The sequence below is a fragment of the Homarus americanus genome, unplaced genomic scaffold (genome assembly GCF_018991925.1).
Source record: "Homarus americanus isolate GMGI-L3 unplaced genomic scaffold, GMGI_Hamer_2.0 scaffold52806, whole genome shotgun sequence".
NCBI classification, from domain to species: domain Eukaryota; kingdom Metazoa; phylum Arthropoda; class Malacostraca; order Decapoda; family Nephropidae; genus Homarus; species Homarus americanus.
In genome coordinates, this window is record NW_024720773.1 from 2,857,051 (window position 1) to 2,882,084 (window position 25,034).

Consider the following 25,034-nt stretch of genomic DNA (forward strand, 5'->3'; position numbering starts at 1 on the left):
GGGGCCAGAGCTTCAGCAAACTCCCTCAGAACACGAGGGGGTATTCCGTCCGGTCCACACGCCTTACTCACATCCAACCTGGATAACACACCAGCAACCTTACAAGTGGAGACTATAGGAAAGTGCACAGGTTCATTAGGAGGAGCAGGAGGAGTAGGAGGGATAGAGTGGGAATCGTCTAAGGTGGAGTTAGAGGAGATTAAGTTGCCAAAGAGATTGGGTTTATCAGGGGGAGAGTTGGCTGTAGAGTTATCAGGTCGGAAGAGAGGAGGAAAAGAGGGAGTGCAGATGTTAAGGACCAGAAGGATTTTCTAGAAGAAGAATTAGTCAGGTCAGTGGTCTTTCTTTTTTTAAATTCCGCTTGGCCCTACAAAGAATAGTCTTACAATGATTCCTAGAAGTAACGAACGATGAGTGGGCAATAGGAGAAGGAGATAGTTTCATAGCTTGATATGCCCTATCTCTCTCCCTGCATGAAGAGAACAGGAGCGATCAAACCATGATTGAAAAGTGAAAGTTTTGGTAGAAGATGGGATAAATACACTTGCAAGGATTGCCAGTTTGCCCTCCGATAGTGCCATAGTTGGCGTTTAGAGGGGTTGGGGGAGGTGGTCTTGATCAGTTTGATTTAATAGAAATTAGATTGTGATCAGAAGACCCTAAGGGTACAGAAATTGAGTATGAATAGTGTGAGGGGTTAGAGGTAAAACAAAGGTTGAGTGTGTCTTCCTCCCCCAGCCAGATGCACAGAGATATGTTTGTGAGCCACTCAGCCAGGCCATATACCCCTCCCCTCCCCTACCTCCCTACTGTCTTCCCCCCAGCCACCTTCTCCCTTCTCGCAGTGTTTGAATCTGCTATCCCAATTTGTCCGCTCGCACTGAATCCCATTTATTTACTATCATCGCTATACTCGGTGCTCAGGAACACATCCCTATTTAACCCATGTATTATTCCCTCCGTTATATTAATTTTCGCTATATGAGCAGACTCCAAAGAACGTATCTACTCGTATCATCCAGATTTTACTGTATACCATCTAGCACACAGCAGGTCACCGTTGATATTTGATTATGAATTAATTAACATAACACCCATGATGTTTAGGTTTTATATATAAATATATATACCTGTATATACTGTACTACATATATATATGGAGGTTTACGTTCAGTAACAAAGTCGAATGAAAGGACTTTGTATGAAATAAAACAAAGACTAGGATTGCTTTCGTTATCCTAGTGGCACGGTGGTAGGGATTCCTGTTCACATGCAGTCCTAAGCTCTGTTCAAATCCTGGCGGGTTGAGGTGTTGATTGTATGTAGAAGTCCGCGTGCTTTATTGGGCTAATGAAATATATATGGATCCTCGTGTTTCGAAGTTGCATTTGGCAAAACATTACTCTGACCACCTACGTGATACGGGTAGTCACCATTAGAGGTTCACGGCGCCATAAGCTCATTGAACAGGCTTTGTGTGAAATATAACAGCGTCTAGGACTGCTTTTAGTATCCTGGTGGTCCAGAGGTAGCGTTCCCCGGTCACAGTCATGGTCTCGTGGGCCGTGGGTTCGAATCCTGGCGGGTTGAGGTGTTGATTGTATGTAGAAGTGCGCGTGCTTTATTGGGCTAATGAAATATATATATATATATATATATATATATATATATATATATATATATATATATATATATATATATATATATATATATATATATATATATATATATATATATATATATATATATATATATATATATATATATATATATATATATATATATATATATATATATATATATATATATATATATATATATATATATATATATATATATATATATATATATATATATATATATATATATATATATATATATACAGTTTTACCCCGCTTAACGCGTTTTCGCATATACACAGTGCCTTGCCAAAGCTGAACTTTCACTTAACGCGGGTTTTTTCCACATATACGCGGTGAGTGTCCGAGACGTTATTTTTAGATTTGCCCCACCCGCCACCCTGCCTGACTGCCTGTTTTAGCTCATAAAATTCATACAAATTACCAGGCCACAATATAATTTACATTGCTGGAATTCTTATAATTTGGTGATCATTTTGAATATAAACATCATATATTTTGCTTTAAACTTACAATTTTTAGATAAAAATTTTTCTCTAGGTAACTATGGTATCTTTTGTCCAAAATATATGACATTTATATTCAAAATATTCCTGGTCTTACAAGGAATCCAGCAATGTCAATTATATTATCCTAACTTTAGTTTGAGGTATTATTAATTAAAATTTAGTGGTTATCCCACACATCTCCTTGGGACGGTTGGTGGGGGGTGGGGGGGAGGGAGGGACCAACCGACCATCTGTTACCCTGTGAAGAATTATTATTTTTTTTTATTAACTGAAGATATTTGTTTTAGCTCATAAAATTCATACAAATTACCCGGTCAGAATATAATTTACATTGCTGGAATTCTTATAATTTGGTGATCATTTTGAATATAAACATCATATATTTTGCTTTAAACTTACAATTTTTAGATAAAAATTTTTCTCTAGGTAACTATGGTATCTTTTGTCCAAAATATATGACATTTATATTCAAAATATTCCTGGTCTTACAAGGAATCCAGCAATGTCAATTATATTATCCTAACTTTAATCTGAGGTATTATTTAATACTAAATGTTAAAAACTCTGGAAGGGAGGATTGGTGGGGGGTGGGGGGGAGGGTTGGGACTGACCGCGCGGTTGGAAGAGGGGGGGAGGGCAAGGTGGGGTACTTTGATTGACAGATAGTGTCGTGAAGATTATTTTTTTTTTATTAACTGAAGATATTTGTTTTAGCTCATAAAATTCATACAAATTACCCGGTCAGAATATAATTTACATTGCTGGAATTCTTATAATTTGGTGATCATTTTGAATATAAACATCATATATTTTGCTTTAAACTTACAATTTTTAGATAAAAATTTTTCTCTAGGTAACTATGTTATCTTTTGTCCAAAATATATGACATTTATATTCAAAATATTCCTGGTCTTACAAGGAATCCAGCAATGTCAATTATATTTTCCTAACTTTAGTTTGAGGTTATCCCACACATCTCCTTGGGACGGTTGGTGGGGGGTGGGGGTGGGGGGGAGGGAGGGACCGACCGACCATCTGTTAGCCGGCTGTGTAGTGTGAGAGGGGGAGGGAGTTGAGTCCATTATTTGAATGGACATTAACTTGGCGACTGTATTTCTCTATTTCTCTTAAGTATTAATTGTGTGCATGTACCATCATAAAATTAAGATGTTATTTTTACTACAACATAGGTATGTGCCTTCAAAAAGTGGAGTTTGGGGGTCGGGCCGGTTTCTATTGGAATTAATCCCATATGTTCTGTTGTTCACTTAACGCGGATTTCACTTAACGCGGGACCCTCTGGGTTCAATTGACGCGTTAAGTGGGGTTTAACTGTGTGTATATATATATATATATATATATATATATATATATATATATATATATATATATATATATATATATATATATATATATATATATATATATATATATATATATATATATATATATATATATATATATATATATATATATATATATATATATATATATATATATATATATATATATATATATATATATATATATATATATATACACATATATATACGTATAGTGATCCCTCGGTTAACGAGCGCCTCGGTTCACGAGTTACCTTCCTTAAGATTCTTAACTTCGGTTAACGAGCAATCCCTCGATTAACGAGTTTCTTACGAGCCGACCTCAACATGTTTTCGCTTGCATTTGGCGGTCCACCAGCTGTAGTATTAATCCGCCAATACAGTAATCGGTTCTAGGGCTTAAATTCCTTAACATTTTAGTAAATATAAAGGTTGTACTATTCAATAATTTTAAAAGTTTTATATTAAATTTTTTAGTCATTTTAACAATTATTGAACATAATTGAAGTATAGGAAGCTAGTTTTTTGCGTGCCATACAGCCTGTCAACACACCATACAGGCATCAGTCTCTGTGTCTTTTCAGTGGAGGAAATATCTTGCTTGAGACTCTCTTCAACTAAATGCTTTTTTTCTGTGCTTCCAAGCAAATTATTGGTCAATTTGAAATTTATTTTACATATTGACAATATATAATGCAGTGCAGTGTTGATTTAAGAAAACAATCTTGAATTCACCAAGCGAACTAAAATTTTATGGGTGAAATGGCACCATGGGGTGACTTCTCTTCCACCCCAATGCCTTCTCTTCTCCCTTCTCCTCCACCCCCATTCTAATTCCCATCCTCAACAACCAGGAGCCTTCTACATGCACACCTCAAAGTAAGTATACTTTATTACCTTTTTTGCTGATCTTAGGCAATTTTCGGTGAGCTGGAACCAATTACCCAAAACCTATTGAAACAATGGTTTCGGTTAACGAGCAACCTTCTAATACGAATTGTGCTCGTTAACCGAGTGACCACTGTGTGTGTGTGTGTGTGTGTGTGTGTGTGTGTGTGTGTGTGTGTGTGTGTATGTATATATACATACATATATATATATATATATATATATATATATATATATATATATATATATATATATATATATATATATATATATATATATATATATATATATATATATATAGATAGATATAACCTAAACATCATGGGTGTTATGTTAATTAATACAAAATCAAATATCAATGGTGACCAGGTGGTACTGTACACCACAGCCATACAATGTTCACACATGTGTTCATGTGTTAAACCTTTCTAATGTATTGCTAAGACCTATCAAAGTTTATATCAACCTGACTGTAAGACTGGTGACTGTTAGATATTCCATTGATTTACTCTGTAAGCGACTACATCATGTGAAGACATCAACAGTTTGGGAGGGACCTGTGCGAGGCTATGGCCCTATAGCCAGCCTATTCTTTGATCTACTACGGCCTACTATAAATGATGTGCAAACGACAGCATAACTAACACACAGGCAATACAATATCGTGTTAGCATTATTAAGGTACCATAAGTCGCAGTAAATGTGTCCCACGGCTCTACATTGGAGGTGAACCTAATGTCTACGAGTAGAAAACTCTTACTGATTAAGTGTGAAATGTTAGTTCTTAATGATACATAAAAACACATAATATTATATCAGAAATAAAATACATCCCTTCAATATTAACTCTAGAATACTGTTGATATGATCAACTGCTATAAATGAATCCACCCCCGCCCCTCCTAGCAGTGACCCATCACTACCACACTGACACCACCTGAATATAGGACTATTAATACAATGTAATATAAGAGTTTTATTTTAATGGTGGAAAACGGCAAGCATAATATACAGACCGTAAGAGGCGTTATATATGAGGCAGATAGTGGTAGGCCTGTACCGTGAAGTGTGGTGTGTGGTGCTGTGGTAGAGGTGTGGTGCTGTGGTCGAGGAGTGTGGTGCTGTGGTCGAGGGTGTGGTGTGAGTGTGGTGCTGTGGTCATGGAGTGTGGTGTGAGTGTGGTGCTGTGGTCGTGGAGTGTGGTGTGAGGTGTGGTGCTGTGGTGGTGGGTGTGGTGTGAGTGTGGTGTTGTGGTCATGGAGTGTGGTGTGAGTGTGGTGCTGTGGTCATGGGTGTGGTGTGGGTGTGGTGCTGTGGTCGTGGGTGTGGTGTGAGTGTGGTGCTGTGGTCAGGTGGTGTGGTGTGGTGTGGGTGTGGTGCATGGGTGTGGTGTGAGTGTGGTGCTGTGGTCATGGAGTGTGGTGTGAGTGTGTGTGCTGTGGTGGGTGGTGTGGTGTGAGTGTGGTGTTGTGGTCGTGGAATGTGGATTGAGTGTGGTGTGGGTGTGGTGCTGTGGTCGTGGGTGTGGTGTGAATGTGGTGTTGTGGTCGTGGAATGTGGTTTGAGTGTGGTGTGAGTGTGGTGCTGTGGTCGTGGAGTGTGGTGTGAATGTGGTGCTGTGGTGGTGGAATGTGGTTTGGTGTGGTGTGAGTGTGGTGCTGTGGTCGTGGAGTGTGGTGCTGTGGTGTGGTGCTGTGGAGTGGGTGTGGTGCTGTGGTCGTGAGTGTGGTGCTGTGGTCGTGGGTGTGGTGTGAGTGTGGTGCTGTGGTGTGTGGTTTGAGTGTGGTGTGAGTGTGGTGTGGTGCTGTGGTCGTGGAATGTGGTTTGAGTGTGGTGTGAGTGTGGTGCTGTGGTCGTGGAGTGTGGTGTTGTGGTCGTGGAGTGTGGTGCTGTGGTCGTGGAGTGTGGTGCTGTGGTCGTGGCTGTGGTGTGAGTGTGGTGCTGTGGTCATGGAGGTTGTTTGTGTTAGTGGTTCAAGTACTTTTAGTCATGATAAAAGAAAGATGATGACTGTACATAATACTTACTTGTCAACTAAGATCCTTATAAGTGCCAAGGTGTCCAAAACATACTTGTCCGTGATGATAGAGAGCGCTGCACTGGTCATGCCATCCTCGCTTCCCTAAATATTCAAATAAAGTATCATTAGGAAAAATTAGCACTCGCCCCAACAAGTATCTTCACAGAGGCGGTCGATCAATTTCAAAATGAATGCTATAACTCCTGTTGTCTCGGTCGGGTAGTTAAAATCCTTCATCCGTTGTGTCATATACTGTACACGTGCTCCTCTTCTTAAGAACGTTCAACTTACAAACTTCCAGAGATACAAACATCATCACTGAGGGGGTTACCTGCCAGAACAGGTGTTTAATGTGGATGAGACTGAATTATTTTTAAGAAAATTCAAGACAGAACAAACATTACCTAAGAGGAGAAGAGTGAGCCAGGTTTTAAGGCTGTATTAAAGGGTATAGCTGGACTAAATATCCATAATCTTTTAATTTTTTACAATATGTTTGGTATCTACAAGAGTAAAGTTTGACTTACAAGCAATTGGACTTACAAACAAGCCTCAGGTACGTAACTCGTTCATAAGTAGAGGAGCACCTGTATTGTCTTACACAAAATTTTAAAAATACTTTTTTGAATCATTGTACATAAAATTACCATTATTATTGTACATAAAATTACCATTATTATTGTATATAAAATTACCATTATTATTGTATAGAAAATTACCATTATTATTGTACATAAAATTACCATTATTATTGTAAAGAAAATTACCATTATTATTGTAAAGAAAATTACCATTACAATAAGTTTTCCTAAACACTTAAAGTTGTTGGGGTCGGTGTGTTGATGTAGCACAAGCTACCTAACCACGCGGTCAGCCAACTGCTCTCTCTCTCTCTCTCTTGTCAAACCTCAAAGAGACCAGAAATGTTCAGAGGCGCTCCTGACTGATGGCCAGGCCATGTCTGTTTGCCCCCCCCCTCCCCCTGCTATATCCCAACTCCCTACCAACCTCACTACACCAGGATTTATCAGCAAAACATTCAAGTGATCAGTGCAATGATTGTTACCTAACAGTGATCCAATAGTGTATGCCAAGGAAAACCACAATCACGCAGCACGCAGCAGTGTAACACCAGACCGTGGGCACTCTGTCGGTCACCTTCAAAGTGCCAGTGACAAGGACCACCGCGGTGTTTACATATACCATAGGAACTGTGTCGGCGCCCCCTAAGTGCCGGACGAGACAAATATTAATAGATATCTACTAGTGTTGGTGGCCCTCAAAGCGCCGCCAGTGAGTTTATGGCCACAGTGGACAAACACTTCCGTCCGTCCACAACAACAGATATCAACAGATGGTCACCAATTACTTACTCCAGACATGCCCTGTACAGTCTAAAGCGTGGGAACGGTTATCCTGACGGCAGTGTTATCGCACAACTGAACATATTTCACTGAATTTATTTCATGCTCACACCCGCCAACGAGGACGTCATAAACAAAAGCTTATTAGAACTATCATTTCCACTAGAAAACAAGAGAAACCTACTCCTGACACACCATACCTCTACACTGAAGTCCCATGAATGTGGTATGGTCTACCCTCTCTACTACTCTCCAGCTGCATTTCCTTAGCTAATAAATTCGACAAACTGGCAACCACAGTCTGATCAGTCGCTGCCAACGTTGTCGCCATATGTGAAGCTTGGCAAATTGTTCCTGAAACGTGTCATAGTGAGGGATATCAACTCTTTCATCACCTTCATTCAGATGGACGCAGGGATGGTGTTGCCCTCTTCTGTCAAGATGACCTACGCCCGTCACGCCTGGATGTTCAAGTCCCAGCAGATGTGGAGGCATTATGGGTACGTGTTGTGCCATGTGCCCACCCATGCCACACTGCTTCTATCATAATCTGTGTGTCATACCATCCACCTCGCTCACCCACCAGACACCCTTATCAATCACCTCAGACCACCTAGAGTTAGGTACCCTTGTGCCAAGTTAGTATTAAGTGGGGATTATAACGAAATTGACACCACTGATATCCAGGACCAGCTGTCACTATCACAAGTTGTGAACTTCCCCACACACGGTCAAAATACTCTTGACCTTATCTTAACCGACTTAGCGGACCAGTACCAACCACCTCAACCAATGCCTCCTATCGGGTGTAGCACACACACCTATCAGTGCTCTGGTCTCCAGCTGCCACTCCCACTCAAGTACAGAGACCCTACATAAAGATCTACAGGCCGGTTACTGACTCTGCAGTGTGTCTCTTTGGGCAGTGGATAGTTCACCATCCCTGGACTGAAGTACTTAGTGTGGATGATGTGGACACTGTCAGATAGCTACAAGCATGGAATTGGCCGACAATAAACAGCCAGCCAGACAGACCATGTGACTCTTCATTCTCCCATTAAATAACCCAAGATACTACAGACACCAAATGGATAAATTATACCAACACCACCACGGAAACTCACCACCACTTCTTCCCCGAGAAGTCCGTCAGATCTCATCCAGCTGACTTGCCCTGGATCACACCTCGGATCAAATGACTTATGCAACAGAGAGACAGAGACTTTTATCTCAATGACCACAACCGCTACAGGTCCCTTAGCAACCAAGTCAGCCGCAAAATATGCACTGCAAAGAAGTCCCACTACCCAACCAAATTGCAACACCTGAAGCAGACCAACAACAGTCAGTGGTATGGTAAGCTTAAAGAAGTCTGTGGACTAAACAATAAGACACACCCCCTCCTCTTCCTTAGCCATCTCACTAATGTTGACGCAGCTCATCAATCAAACAACCATTTCGCAACTACCCTATATATGCCAGACGCTCCCCCGGCTTGACACAACCAATCTCTCTGCTTACCTACCAGCCCCCTTTCCCACTGACTTAGTGGAAGAATTTGAAATAGCAAAACGTCTGAACAAACCTAAGTTAAAGCGCTCCACCACCCCCATTGACTTACCAATGAAACTCTTCAAGGAGTTCTCCCCGGAACTAGCCAAACCCTTCTGCTCCATCATCAATGCTTCCCTCAGCCAAGCCAGATGCCCAGCTGAGTGGAAGACCTCATATGTGTCACCAGTGCCCAAGTCAACCAGCCCACAGTCTTTAAATGAGCTACGACCCACTGCCATCACCTCAATGCCCAACTTAATCTGTGAAAAGTTTCGTGTTTGACTGGGCTTATGCTGATATTGCAGGCGCCGTAGATCCTCAGCAATTTGGTAATATGAAAACTTCCTCCACCACTCACTGTCTTGTCAGCTTTCTCGACTACATATACCGCCATCTGGAAAAACGAAAAACGTCTGTGGCTGTCGCCTTCATTGACTTCACCAAGGCATTTGACCTAGTCTATCACAATTTCATCATCAACAAAGCTATCGACCTCGGGTTTCGGAGAAGTCTTTTACCATGGCTTACAGACTTCCTTAGTGACAGACACCAAGCTGTACGTTTCTGAGGGACTGTCTCCACCTTTCAGTCACTCACCTGTGACGTCCCCCAAGGCACCAAGATGGGACCACTCTGCTTCCTTATGCTTATCAATGATGCCCTAAGAGAAACCTCTGCTCGCTGGAAATATGTCGACGACTCCAACATTGGGATCAGCGTCAACAACTCAGCTCCCGACTATACCGCCCTCCAGGATTTATTGAACAGCATCCAAAGTTGGGCCACTAACAATCACGTCACCATCAACCATACCAAGACCATGGTTATGCACATCAACCTCTCCTCCAACATTGTCCTACCCCTTTCCATAACTTTAGGTCCCAACACACTTCAGGTTATAGACTCCACTAAGCTCCTCGTTGTCACCAAAGACAACAAACTAAACTGGAAAACACACGTCAGTGAAGTTGTCAAATCCTCCAGTTTCCGTCTCCACCTCCTCCACTGACTCAAGTCCCTCGGAGTTCCTGCCCCCGAGCTCCTCAGTGTTTACTCAACATTCATACTTCCCAAGCTTACCTATGCCTTCCCTGCCTAGTCTTCCTCCCTAAATGCCACACAACGTAAACACCTAGAAAAAGTGCAAAAGAGGGCATGCAAGATTATTCTCTCCCCTTCTTACTCCACATATCAAGAAGCGCTCAACACACTGACCCTCTTGGGTCTCTCTGACCATCACCACGGCCTCATCTGCAAATTTGGTGAGAAGCTTCTGCACCATCCTCGACACCAGCTCCTACTACCACCTGAGATCCCTTGTCCGAGAATTGCTGTTCGACACCACAACCAGCCCATACGAGCAAGAAATGATCGCTATAAGAACAGCCCAGTCCCAACCATTGTAAAAATTATCAATAATTTGTAATCAACCAGTGTATTCACTCCCAGTTCATCTTACTTTTTGCACTGTCACTATGTTGAAATGCCCTGTAGTATGACCTTCTCCCCACCAGGTCATTATATATCATATTTGTATCACATATGTTACCTGTAGAGCAGTGGTTCTTAACCTGGGGGGGCATCAGTAATTTCCAGGGGGGGTGCAAGCCCTAGGGAAAAAGTAGGAATTTCTCTAATTATTACTATAGTTTTTATTCTCTTAACAAGAGCCTGGGCTAATATTGAGAAGTTTATGAAAAAATGCAAAAGTATCGCCTTATAACTTTAGTTTTCTATAGGCTACTTTTTTGACTTAGGGCTTACCATTTTCTGTACTTATTGACCCCCCTCCCTATCCCTCGAAACCCATGGGGGGGGGGGGTTAACTCGTCCTGGACCTGTATACTGCTCGTTGGTGACTGGTGAGCCCCGTTCTCTCCCAGTCTTCTGCACACGTCCGTGGCAATAATTCCTCTTCTCTCACATTTATTCAGTTAAGGCTGTTGAGGTATGTTTTATCCCAGTTGTTATATTTACCTAAAAATAGTAAGCAGCCATAAGTTTATTGGTGAATTGTGAACAAGCATGTGTTGCTCTGTTGGTTATTCGCAAGTTTTGAATTCCGTTTGTATTTTATCAGAAGTTGGTGGTGCTTAAAATCATGTGGTGGTAACAGGTGGTTATGGTAAAGTTGTATTTATGATGATATTGATTTGTTTCTAAATAATCATGTGTTTATGATCATGATGTGTTTACTATAATGTTGTGGTGCTTGTTAATATTTGCTTAATAATTATGTGGTGGTGTTTATGATCATGTAGTGGTGCTTATGATCATGTGATGTTTGTTAATGATATAGTGGTGTTTATGATCATGTGATGTTTGTTAATGATATAGTGGTGTTTATGATCATGTATGATTGTAGTCACTTGTAGTGTTTACGAACTTTACGATCATATGCTTGTTATTGATCATGTGGTTGTGATTATCATGATGTTGTGGTGTTCATGAGCACGTGGTGATGTTTATCTTACCTTACACGTGCCTTATGTTTTGTTCACAGATTTGTGTTGTCCACTGCACATCAAATAATTCGCAATGAGTGCAAAGAAGCGGAAGTATCTTGACGAATATATTCGATTTGGATTCGTGTCTCTCCAAAAGGGTGACACAGAGGTCCCCCAGTGTGTGATATGCTACAAGACTCTGAGCAATGATGGAATGCGGCCCTCACGCTTGGAACGCCACTTGAGGACAACACATCCTGCTCTAGCTGACAAGCCCAAGGCATTCTTTGAAACAAAAAGACACTCCTTGAAGCAAGTTAAGTTGGACGGCAGTGGGGCATTTCGGCAACAAACTTCAAAGGTTGTTGAGGCTTCCTATGAGATCGCCATGTTGATTGCAAAGAGCAAGAAGAGCCATAACATCGGAGAGTGTCTCATAAAACCAAGCATACTCCGTGCAGCAGAACTCGTTCTGGGGAAAGATAGTGCAAACGAGCTTTCCCAAATTTCACTATCAAACGATACAGTCAAGGGAAGGATTGATGAATTGTCTCAAGACATCAAAGATCAAATTCTCGACCAAGTAAGAGATTCTCCTGTTTTTGCCATCCAGTGTGACGAAATGACTGTCATCGCTCAGTGTTCTCAGCTACTGATGTATGCTCGTTTCGTGTCAGGCAACAGTGTAAAAGAGGAAATGCTGTTCTGTCACCCCATGGAAAGTTGTACAACAGCAGCAGCTATTTTTCATGATGTATCAAACTTCTTTCAGGAAAACCAACTTTCGTGGGACTCGCTGGTAGGGGTGTGCACTGATGGAGCTCCAGCCATGCTTGGTCTGCAGTCTGGATTCATTACAATGGTGAAAGAAAAAAATCCGTCTGTTGTAGGTACACACTGCATACTTCATCGTGAATCCTCAGTATCCAGAACTTTACCTGCTGAAATGAGGGGTGTCCTGAACGTGGCTATCAAGGTAGTCAACTTTATCAAAGCTGGAGCCTTAAACAGTCGTCTCTTCAAACTGCTGTGTAAGGATATGGAATCTGAACATGAAACCTTGCTTTTTCACACGAACGTACGATGGCTATCAAAGGGGAACATGCTTGGTTGACTTTATGAACTACGAGAAGAAGTAGCAATATTTTTTGATTCGAAGCAGAAGGCAGATCTCCATGACAGGTTCCAGTCTGAAGGCTTTCAGCTATCTCTAGCTTACCTGGTGGACATCTTCGAAGCGTTGAATGCTCTCAACCTTAAACTACAAGGGAAAAACAACATCATCATCATGCACCACGACACCATTCGAACCTTCATGGCCAAACTCGACCTCTGGAAGTGTCGAATTTAGCAGGGAAATACAGCCAGTTTTAGTAACTTGGATTCTGCTCTCATTCACGGTAACCTTGATTCTGAGTTAAAGAAACAAATAATCACTCATCCAACTGACTTGAAAACAGAATTCATCAGATACTTCCCAGAGATAGATGAGAAGCGTGAAGCCTGGAAATTCATCAGGAACCCATTTCAATGTGAAGTAAGCTGATGTTTCGGACGAAGTGCAAGAAGAATGTCTTGAGTTGAAGTTCAACTCCACAGCTAAGGAAGACTTCAAAGAACTGGATCTTGAGACGTTCTGGGTCAAGTACCTTCCTGTTTACCCTCTGATCTCACATCAGACTCTTCGGATTCTAACTATGCTCGGATCCACGTATCTTTGTGAAGCTGCATTTTCCACGCTTGTTGCTGACGAGACCAAGTACAGAAACAGGCTGAACGTTGAGGGGGATTTACGTTGTGCACTCTCTGGCATTCAACCACGCATTCAAGATCTAGTAGCTAAGAAGCAGTGTCAAGTATCTTACTAATTTATACTCAATAAAAAGACTAAAAACACAATATTTTTCATTTTTCTTTAAAATCTGGGAGGGAATTTTATTCATAGATGCAAGGGGGGCATGGAGGGAAGGACCAATTCCTAGAGGGGGCGTGGTAGTAAAAAGGTTAAGAACCACTGTTGTAGAGTATATTACAAGTATTTGTCAATCAAGAGACCCATTCCCCAATTATGTGACTGTATATTTTCAGCCATCCGGCTGCCATGCTCTTTCAATAAACCGTTAATTATTATTATCTTGCATGCACGCACACATGCGCGTGCACACACACACACATTTCAGTAAAAGTGGAAGTGGTTCATTGAGATATTTTATTAAACAAAAATAAAATACACTATACAGTCGGCCCTTAACATACGCGGGTTTAGTATACACGGATTTGCAAATACGCGGATTGCCCAGCCGGAGGAATATTCTGTACATTGAAGTAATTGAAGTACTGTACATTCAAATAGCGCGTGATTCAACTCGTGCGCGGCACCGAACACGGGACACCGCCCGCTCCCGCAACCTCACACACACACACGCATAGCTCTCCCTCACTCAGTCAGTCTCGCTGTAACCACGCTTGTGTTGGCATTAGCATTGTACAGTAGTTGCAAAAATATTACATTTCCGTGAATGTATTATATCAAGCACAGTACGAATAGAATATCACTAATATAACAGTATTTTAACCAAAAACTATTAAAAAACGAGTAACATATCTTGAACATCGGAAGGTTAGGTAAAGTATTTTGTTTTCATGTAGTTTATCCTAATTTACATTGAAATACATTATGTTTCAGCAAAACTACTATTTATTTCTGAGAATATATTCATTCAGGCGCAGTTTAGGTAAAATATACATGTGATGTAACATTTTTTTAACTGAAAACAATTCAAAAAACACGTACCCTCTAACCCTGTTCAAGGAGAAGTCTGGGAGGAGCTGTTTGGTGCTTAAGACGATGACAAGGAAAATGATTTTGATGGATTTTAATGAAAATATTCAGAAATATGGTATCTTAGTATTTATTCAAGTGAATTAGGATAAAATATTATTGTAATACAACAGTAGTGACAATGTGGATGAGGCGGAGGGATAAAGCAGTGAGGAGTGGTGACTGGCGGGAGCAGGGACGAGTGGAGATGCCAGCCAGCACATTACGGGTGTACAGTATTAATTGTTTTTATTGCTCTTTTTGCATTTTAATATTAAATACTGTACATTACATTTCAACAAAACTACTATTTATTTCTGAGAATTTGGAAATGTAATATTTTTGCTGAAATGACGTACGTATTACAGTGGAAACTGGGATAAAATTGTGACGAAAGCACCGACTTTCGCTTTCTTTCGTTCAAAAGATGTTACCGCAATCGCTTTTTGAGTGGTTTTCAGTTGTGGGATTATGAGGCTAATGATAGGATAGAATATTATTGTAATACAGTACGGTACAACAGTTTTTTAACTGAAAACCATTCGAAAAGCAATTACGGTAAAATCTTTTGAACAACAAAGAAAGCGAAAGTCATTGTTTTCGTCATGATTTTATCCCACTTTCCTTTGTAATATGTACGTCATTTCAGCCAAAATATTACATTTCCATATTAATTTCTGAGAATATATTCATTCAGTCACATTTAAGGTAAAACATACTTCTGATGTAATATTTTAATGAAAATACGGTATTGTAGTTTTCTTTTGTTTCAAATTTAATTAACAAAGATTGATGTTTCAAATGTAATGAACAAAAATTTATGTACAGTATCTATAAATAGACTTTAAAAAATGAATACTTTGTTTTACATTGTCCTGTGCATACCATACCATGCATTTAGCTACTTTAGGCTTGCTATGATGACGCAAGAGATCTGCCCTGGCAACTGTACCGACACTCACAGCTGGTGGTGCGTTGGTGCATCGTTTCCATTGTTTACTGGTAGTTACTGGTAAATATTTTTCAACCTAACGAAACTATTACCCGTTTAGAGGTCGACCCCCAATTTTTTGCCAAATAATTTGGTCTTAAAAACTCAAACCACACACCAGTATATACGGTAAATAAGGACATGGGGGGCCAGGTTTTTTTTTTTGGGGGGGGGAGCAAAAGTACACAGATTTTTAACATTCACGGGTATCTCTGTTACCTAACCCCCGCGTATGTTAAGGGCCGACTGTACTCTCATTAATTTGGATTTTGACTTAATTCATATTTCTTTTTAAAATGAATTAAAAAATTTGAATTTGGAATGAATCTGAAAAACCGAGAGGTTCCGAAAGGTCGATTATTATTATAAAAATTTATTATTAAATAGCTTAAGATGAATGGTGTTTCGACTAAGAGGACAACTGTGCTCATCACTCCTCGATCCTTTACTGTATAACAACAGCATGCAATTCACCATAATTCCCACATTATTTAGGATCATTTGGTGTCGGGTTCTTAAAACATTACCCACAAATAATTAATTTTCCCAAACAATTCCCACACTTAATCCCAGATGAGCTATTGTGTCATAGTGTGGTCCTGGGCCCAGAGGTAACAGCTGATCGGGGTGGGTCGGTAAGTCCTGGTGACAACTGGCAGTAGTGAGGTGGGTGTAGGTGACCACAGTAGAGACAGGTGGGTGCTCCACCCCAGCGATTGGGGGAGAAGGTAGTGGTTGCCGAGATCAGTCATGTTGAGGTGCAAGGTGGCATTCCCATGTGTAGGAAAGTCAATTATCTGTGTTGGGTGATGTTGTTGATGTCTAACTCATTAAAGTCACTGCATATCACTAGTTTGGCACATGGAAATCTGGATCTCAGGGAGTCAGCAGTCTATTATATGAGTAACCAGTACATTGGCGGTAGGTGAGCACGGGAGGGTGATAAGCCACACAAACAATGAGAGAGGCAAGCTGGCGGGGGTGGGAGGTGGGAGTGACCTTAACCCACAAAGCTTCTACATCCTCAGGTACATTAACACCTAGGTGTGATGGTTTAAAGTCACTGGGACAGTAAAATACCACACCACCACCTCGCCTGTTCTTTCTTAGGTGGTGAAATAACTCATAGTTTCTATGGCACAGATCTCGGGAACAATTTGCCACGCCTCTGTTATCGCCACAATTCCTGCACCAACTGACTTCACTGTAACACTGACCTCCTCCACCTTGTTGCATAAAGATATAACATTGGACAGCAGTAGGGATGGTAGGCTGTACCATATTCGCGGCACTTCATAGCGAGCACACTGTCTTGACTTTCCTAACCTTGCTCGGTGTGATGATAGGGATTCGTCTGTAATGCGGCGAACCCGTCTGCAGCAGCGGTTGTGAAAGATTCTCAGCGCCTTTAGTAGAGTGATGGTGTGGGGTGGAGGATAGCCAGCACCAGACTTCAGCCGAAACAGGTCAGTGCAACGATATCGTGGCACTGGGACGCACATATTCACAAGTCTAGCACTCACTGTCACTGACACCATGAAAATACGCACTGTCTTTCTGTAAAAATAATGAACTGCCTTAAATTAGCTATAGGTCGACGTGATGAACCTTGGCTGCTGCAGAGCACCAGGAGACACATCCTCACTCAGTGTGTGTGTGTGTGTGTGTGTGTGTATGTGTGTGTGTGTGTGTTGTTGTGTGTGTGTGTGTGTGGTGTGTTGTTGTGTGTGTGTGTGTGTGTGTGTGTGTGTGTGTGTGTGGGTTTGTGTGTGTGTGGGTGTGTGTGTGTGTGTGTGGGTGTGTGTGTGTGTGTGTGTGGGGGGTTTGGGTGTGTGTGTGTGTGTGTGTGTGTGTGGGGGGTTTGGGTGTGTGTGTGTGTGTGTGGGGGGTTTTGGGTGTGTGTGTGTGGGTTTGTGTGTGTGTGTGTGGGTGTGTGTGTGTGTGGGGGTGTGTGGGGGGGTGTGTGGGGGGTGTGGGTGTGTGTGGGTGGGTGTGGGAGGGGGGGTGTGTGGGTGGGTGTGGGGAGGGGTGGTGTGGGTGGGTGTGGGGGGGGGGTGTGGGAGGGGGGGTGTGGAGGGGGGTGTGGGTGTGGGAGGGGGGTGTGGGGTGTGTGGGGGTGTGTGGGTGTGGGGAGGGGGTGTGGGGGTGTGGGAGGGGGTGTTGGGGTGTGTGGGGGGTGTGGGGGTGTGTGGGGGGTGTAGGGGGTGTGGGGTGTGGGTGTGTGGGGGGGTGTGGGTGTGTGTGGGGGGAGGTTGTGGGTGTCTGTGGGAAGTGTGGGGGCAGGGGGTGTGTGTCTGTGGGGTGTGTGTCTGTGGGGGTGTGTGTCTGTGGGGGTGTGTGTCTGTGGGGGTGTGTGTCTGTGGGGGTGTGTGTCTGTGGGGTGTGTGTCTGTGGGGGTGTGTGTGTCTGTGGGGGTGTGTGTCTGTGGGGGGTGTGTGTCTGTGGGGGGTGTGTGTGTGGGGTGTGTGGGGGTGTATGTCTGTGGGGGTGTGTGTCTGTGGGGGTGTGTGTGTCTGTGGGGTGTGTCTGTGTGGGGTGTGTGTCTGTGGGGGTCTGTGGGGTGTGTGTCTGTGGGGGGTGTGTGTCTGTGGGGTGTGTGTCTGTGGGGGTGTGTGTCTGTGGGGTGTGTGTCTGTGGGGTGTGTGTCTGTGGGGGTGTGTGTCTGTGGGGTGTGTGTCTGTGGGGGTGTATCTGTGGGTGGGTGTGTCTGTGGGTGTGTGTGTGTCTGTGGGGGTGTGTCTGTGGGGGTGTGTGTCTGTGGGGTGTGTGTCTGTGGGGGTGTGTGTCTGTGGGGGTGTGTCTGTGGGGATGTGTCTGTGGGGATGTGTCTGGGGGTGTGTGTCTGTGGGGGTGTGTGTCTGTGGGTGTGTGTCTGTGGGGTGTATCTGTGGGGTGTGTGTCTGTGGGGGTGTGTGTCTGTGGTGGTGTGTGTCTGTGGGGGTGTGTGTCTGTGGGGTGTGTGTCTGTGGGGTGTGTGTGTCTGTGGGGGGTGTCTGTGGGGTGTGTCTGTGGGGTGTGTGTCTGTGGGGGCGTGTGTCTGTGGGGGCGTGTGTCTGTGGGGCGTGTGTCTGTGGGGGCGTGTGTCTGTGGGGGCGTGTGTCTGTGGGGGCGTGTGTCTGTGGGGGTGTATGTCTGTAGGGGTGTGTGTCTGTGGGGGTGTGTGTCTGTGAGAGGTGTGTCTGTGGGTGTGTCTGTGGGTGTGTGTGTCTGTGGGGGTGTGTGTCTGTGGGGGTGTGTCTGTGGGGGGTGTGTCTGTGGGGGTGTGTGTCTGTGGGGGTGTGTGTCTGTGGGGGTGTGTGTCTGTGGGGGTGTCTGTGGGGGTGTGTCTGTGGGGTGTGTGTCTCTGTGGGGGTGTGTGTCTGGGGTGTGTGTCTGTGGGGTGTGTGTCTGTGGGGTGTGTGTCTGTTGGGGTGTGTGTCTGTGGGGGTGTGTGTCTGTGGGGGTGTGTGTCTGTGGGGGTGTATGTCTGTGGGGGTGTGTGTGTGGGGGTGTGTGTCTGTGGGGTGTGTGTCTGTGGGGGTGTGTGTCTGTGGGGTGTGTGTCTGTGGGGGTGTGTGTCTGTGGGGTGTATCTGTGGGTGGGTGTGTGTCTGGGGGTGTGTGTCTGTGGGGTGTGTCTGTGGGGTGTGTCTGTGGGGGTGTGTCTGTGGGGTGTGTGTCTGTGGGGGTGTGTGTCTGTGGGGTGTGTGTGTCTGTGGGGGTGTGTCTGTGGGGTGTGTGTGTCTGTGGGGGTGTGTGTTTGTGGGGGTGTCTGTGGGGGTGTGTGTCTGTGGGGGTGTGTGTCTGTGGGGGTGTGTCTGTGGGGGTGTGTGTCTGTGGGGGTGTGTGTCTGTGGGGGTGTGTGTCTGTGGGGGTGTGTGTCTGTGGGGTGTGTGTCTGTGGGGGTGTATCTGTGGGTGGGTGTGTCTGTGGGTGGGTGTGTCTGTGGGGTGTGTCTGTGGGGGTGTGTGTCTGTGGGGTGTGTGTCTGTGGGGGTGTGTGTCTGTGGGGTGTGTCTGTGGGGATGTGTCTGTGGGGATGTGTCTGGGGGTGTGTGTCTGTGGGGGTGTGTGTCTGTGGGTGTGTGTCTGTGGGGGTGTGTGCTGTGGGGGTGTATCTGTGGGGTGTGTCTGTGGTGGTGTGTGTCTGTGGGGGGTGTGTCTGTGGGGGTGTGTGTCTGTGGGGGTGTGTCTGTGGGGGTGTGTGTCTGTGGGGGTGTGTGTCTGTGGGGGTGTGTGTCTGTGGGGCGTGTGTCTGTGGGGGCGTGTGTCTGTGGGGGGGTGTGTCTGTAGGGTGTGTCTGTGGGGGTGTGTGTCTGTGGGGTGGTTCTGGGTGTGTGTCTGTGGGTGTGTGTGTGTCTGTGGGGTGTGTGTCTGTGGGGGTGTGGCCTGTGGGGGGGTGTGTCTGTGGGGGTGTGTGTCTGTGGGGGTGTGTGTGTCTGTGGGGGTGTGTGTCTGTGGGGGTGTGTGTCTGTGGGGGTGTGTGTCTGTGGGGGTGTGTCTGTGGGGTGTGTGTCTGTGGGGGGTGTGTGTCTGTGGGGGTGTGTGTCTGTGGGGGTGTGTGTCTGTGGGGGTGTGTGTCTGTGGGGGTGTGTGTCTGTGGGGGTGTGTGTCTGTGGGGGTGTATGTGTGTCTGTGGGGTGTGTGTGTGGGGGTGTGTGTCTGTGGGGGTGTGTGTCGTGGGGGTGTGTGTCTGTGGGGTGTGTGTCTGTGGGGGTGTGTGTCTGTGGGGGTGTGTGTCTGTGGGGTGTCTGTGGGGTGTGTGTCTGTGGGGTGTGTGTCTGTGGGGTGTGTGTCTGTGGGGGTGTGTGTGTCTGGGGTGTGTGTGTCTGTGGGGGTGTGTGTCTGTGGGGGTGTGTGTCTGTGGGGGGTGTATCTGTGGGTGGGTGTGTCTGTGGGTGTGTGTGTCTGTGGGGGGTGTCTGTGGGGGTGTGTGTCTGTGGGGGTGTGTGTCTGTGGGGGGTGTGTCTGTGGGGGGTGTGTCTGTGGGGATGTGTCTGGGGGTGTGTGTCTGTGGGGTGTGTGTGTGGGGTGTGTGTCTGTGGGTGTGTGTCTGTGGGGTGTGTGTCTGTGGGGGTGTGTCTGTGGGGGTGTGTCTGTGGTGGTGTGTGTCTGTGGGGGGTGTGTGTCTGTGGGGGTGTGTGTCTGTGGGGGGTGTGTCTGTGGGGTGTGTGTCTGTGGGGGTGTGTGTCTGTGGGGGCGTGTGTCTGGGGCGTGTGTCTGTGGGGCGTGTGTGTCTGTGGGGGTGTGTGTCTGTAGGGTGTGTGTCTGTGGGGGTGTGTGTCTGTGAGGGTGTGTCTGTGGGTGTCTGTGGGTGTGTGTGTCTGTGGGGGTGTGTGTGTCTGTGGGGGTGTGTGTCTGTGGGGGTGTGTTTGTGGGGGTGTGTGTCTGTGGGTGTGTGTCTGTTGGTGTGTGTCTGTGGGGTGTGTGTCTGTGGGGGGTGTGTCTGTGGGGGGTGTGTGTCTGTGGGGGGTGTGTCTGTGGGGGGTGTGTCTGTGGGGGGTGTGTCTGTGGGGATGTGTGTCTGTGGGGATGTGTCTGTGGGGGTGTGTGTCTGTGGGGTGTGTGTCTGTGGGGGTGTGTGTTGTGGGGGGTGTGTGTCTGTGGGGGTGTGTCTGTGGGGATGTGTGTCTGTGGGGATGTGTGTCTGTGGGGATGTGTGTCTGTGGGGATGTGTGTCTGTGGGGGGTGAGTGTCTGTGGGGTGTGTGTGTCTGTGGTGTGTCTGTGGGGGTGTGTGTGTCTGTGGGGGTGTGTGTCTGTGAGGGTGTGTGTCTGTGGGGGGTGTGTGTCTGTGGGGGTGTGTGTCTGTGGGGTGTGTGTCTGTGGGGGTGTCTGTGTGTGTGTGTGTCTGTGGGGTGTGTGTCTGTGTGTGTGTCTGTGGGGGGTGTGTGTCTGTGGGGTGTGTGTCTGTGGGGGACTGTGGGGGTGTATGTCTGTGGGGTGTGTGTCTGTGGGGGTGTGTGTCTGGGGGGTGTGTGTCTGTGGGGGTGTGTCTGTGGGGTGTGTGTCTGTGGGGTGTGTGTCTGTGGGGGGTGTGTCTGTGGGGGTGTGTCTGTGGGGGGTGTGTCTGTGGGGGTGTGGTCTGTGGGTGTGTGTGTCAGTGGGGTGTCAGTGGGGGGTGTCTGTGGGGTGTCTGTGTGTGGGGGGTGTCTGTGGGGGTGTGTGTCTGTGGGGGTGTGTCTGTGGGGTGTGTCTGTGGGGTGTGTCTGGGGGTGTCTGTGTGTGTGTGTGGGTGTGTGTCTGTGGGTGGGTGGGTGGGTGGGGTGTGTCTGTGGGGGTGTGTGTCTGTGGGGTGTGTGTCTGTGGGGTGTGTGTCGGTGGGGGTGTCTGTGTGTGTGTGGGTGTGTGTCTTGGGTGGTGGGTGGGTGGTGTGTTCTGTGGGGGTGTGTGTCTGTGGGGGTGTGTGTCTGTGGGGGTGTGTGTCTGTGGGGGGTGTGTCTGTGGGTGGGTGTGTCTGTGGGGGTGTGTGTCTGTGGGGGTGTGTGTGTCTGTGGGGGTGTGTGTCTGTGGGGGTGTGTGTCTGTGGGGTGTGTGTCTGTGGGGGTGTGTCTGTGGGGTGTCTGTGTGTGTGGTGTGTGTCTGTGTGGGTGGGTGGGTGGGTGGGCGGGGTGTGTCTCTGTGGGGTGTGTGTCTGTGGGGGTGTGTGTCTGTGGGGGTGTGTCTGTGGGGGTGTGTGTCTGTGGGGGTGTGTCTGTGAGGGTGTGTGTGTCTGTGAGGGTGTGTGTGTCTGTGGGGTGTGTGTCTGTGGGGTGTGTGTCTGTGGGGTGTGTCTGTGGGGGTGTGTGTGTCTGTGGGGGTGTGTGTCTGTGGGTGTGTCTGTGGGGGTGTGTGTCTGTGGGGGTGTGTGTCTGTGGGGGTGTGTGTCTGTGAGGGTGTGTGTCTGTGGGGGTGTGTGTCTGTGGGGGTGTCTGTGGGTGGGTGGGGTGTGTCTGTGGTGTGTTGGTGGGGGTGTCTGTGGGGTGTGTGTGTCTGTGGGTGGGTGGGTGGGTGGGTGTTGTGGGTGAGTGGGTGGGGGTGTCTGTGGGTGGGTGGGTGGGTGGGTGGGTGGTGGGGGTGTGTGGGGTGGGGGTGGGTGGGGGGGGTGTGGGGTAGGGGTGTGGGTGGGGGTGTGTGTGGGGTGGGTGGGTGTGTGTGGGGGGTGTGTGTGGGGTGGGGTGTGTGTGTGTGTGGGGTGTGGGGTGTGGTGTGTGTGTGTGTGTGTGGAGGTGTGTGTGTGTGTGTGTGTGTGTGTGTGTGTGTGTGTGTGTGTGTGTGTGTGTGTGGAGGTGTGTGTGTGTGTGTGTGTGGGTGTGATAATAATAATAATAATAATAATTAACTGTTTATTGAAAGAGCATGGCAGCCAGATGGCTGAAAATATACAGTTACATAATTGGGGAATGGGTCTCTTGATGGACAAATACCTGTAATATACTCTACAAGTAAATATATGTGATACAAATATGATATATAATGACCTGGTGGGGAGAAGGTCATACTGCAGGGCATTTCAACAGAGTGACAGTGCAAAAAGTAAGATGAACTGGGAGTGAATACACTGGTTGATTATAAGTTATTGATAATTTTACAATGGTTGGGACTGGGCTGTTCCTATAGCGATCAGTTCGTGCTCATATGGGCTGGATGTAGTTGTGGTGTGGAACAGCAATTCACGGGCGAGGGATCTCAGGTGGTAGTAGGAGCTGGTGTGTGTTTGTGTGTGTGTGTAACACACCTCAACATCACACACACACCCTCCAACACCACGCAAATGTACACTTTCCAGCACCATGTGAGACGCCTCCATTTATTATAAACAGTGTTCTCGTATGATCAACCTCTTATGGTGTATACTTTATCATAAATAATACAAAATATTAAATACTAATATAGAAAAAATACATTATCTAATTGTAATTTGCATACAAATTAAATGACAAGCTGAATAATAAGGTAAAAATAAGTATTTTACTGTATATGAAGGGTACTGGAATTAATAAGCTCTTATTATTACAGTAACATATCCTTACTAATTAATAAATAAAAAAATAAACAATATTTGCCCAGTAAGATGTGACAGAGGCAGATGAACCTTTTAGGGAGGTGAGTGGTCAGTTCCAAGGGTCTCCTCCACCACCAGTCTCTATGTGGGGGGTGAGCGGTCAGTTCTAAGGGTATCCTCCACCAGTCTCTATGTGGGGGGTGAGCGGTCAGTTCCATGGTCTCCTCCACCACCAGTCTCTATGTGAGGGGTGAGTGGTCAGTTCCATGGTCTCCCTCCACCACCAGTCTCTATGTGAGGGTGAGCGGCAGTTCCATGGTCTCCTCCACCACCAGTCTCTATGTGGGGGTGAGTGGTCAGTTCTATGGTCTCCTCACCACCAGTCTCTATGTGGGGGGAGAGGTCGTCTAGGGTCTCCTCTACCACCAGTCTCTATGGGGTGAGAGGTCAGTTCCAAGTGGCCCCCACCACCAGTCTCTGTGTGGGGGAGTGGTCAGTTCCAAGGTCTCTCCACCACCAGTCTCTATGTGAGGGGTGAGTGGTCAGTTCTGGCGTTCTCCACCAGCCCTATGTGAGGTGAGCGTCAGTTCTGGCGGTCTCTCTACCACCAGTCTCTATGTGAGGGGTGAGCGGTCAGTTCAAGGGTCTCCACCACCAGTCTCTAAGTGTGGGGGTGAGTGTCAGTTCTAAGGGTATCTCCACCACCAGTCTCTATGTGGTGAGTGATCAGCAGTTCAGGGTCTCCCACCAGTCTCTATGTGGTGGTGGTCAGTTCAAGGGTCTCCTCCACCACCAGTCTCTATGTGAGGTGGCGGTCAGTTCAAGGGTCTCCTTCACTAATCTCTATGTGGGGTGAGCGGTCAGTTCTAAGGGTCTCCTCTACCAGTCTCTATGTGGTGAGCGGTCAGTTCAAGTCTCATCTACCACCAGTCTCTATGTGAGGTGAGCGGTCAGTTCAGGGTCTCTTCACCAGTCTCTATGTGGTGAGTGGTCAGTTCAAGTCTCCTCCACCACCGTCTCTATGTGGAGTTGCCATTCAAGGTCTCCTTCACCACAGTCTCTATGTGGTGGCGGTCAGTTCAGGTCTCTCCTTCACCAGTCTCTATGTGGGGGGTGGGCGGTCAGTCAGGGTCTCCTCCACCAGTCTCTATGTGTGAGGTGGCGTCAGTTCTAAGGTCTCCTCCCACCAGTCTCTATGTGGGGTGGCGGTCAGTTAAGTCTCCTCCACCACCAGTCTCTATGTGGGGGTCAGTTCAAGTCTCACCACCAGTCTCTATGGGGTGAGCGGTCAGTTCAGGTCTCTCACCAGTCTCTATGTGAGGTGGCGGTCAGTTCCAGGGTCTCCTCACCACCAGTCTCTATGTGGGGGTGAGCGGTCAGTTCAAGGTCTCCTTCACCACCAGTCTCCTCTTGAGGTGTGGGTCAGTTCCAGGTCTCCTCCACCAGCATCTCTATGAGGGGTGTGAGTGGTCAGTTCAAGTTTCTCCACCACCAGTC

At 46.3% G+C, this 25,034-nt stretch overlaps 1 protein-coding gene across 4 annotated transcripts in view; it reads right to left on the reverse strand.

Annotated features, from left to right (window-relative positions):
* Window positions 1-25,034, reverse strand: part of LOC121860898 (RING finger and SPRY domain-containing protein 1-like) — a gene marked incomplete at its 3' end in the record, with an annotated part of 109,006 nt that overhangs the window by 20,623 nt on the left and 63,349 nt on the right. For all 4 annotated transcript variants that reach the window (XM_042358261.1, XM_042358260.1, XM_042358259.1 and 1 more), the window contains 1 exon segment: window positions 6,408-6,502. In XM_042358261.1, coding sequence (XP_042214195.1) covers window positions 6,408-6,502 — 95 coding nt within the window.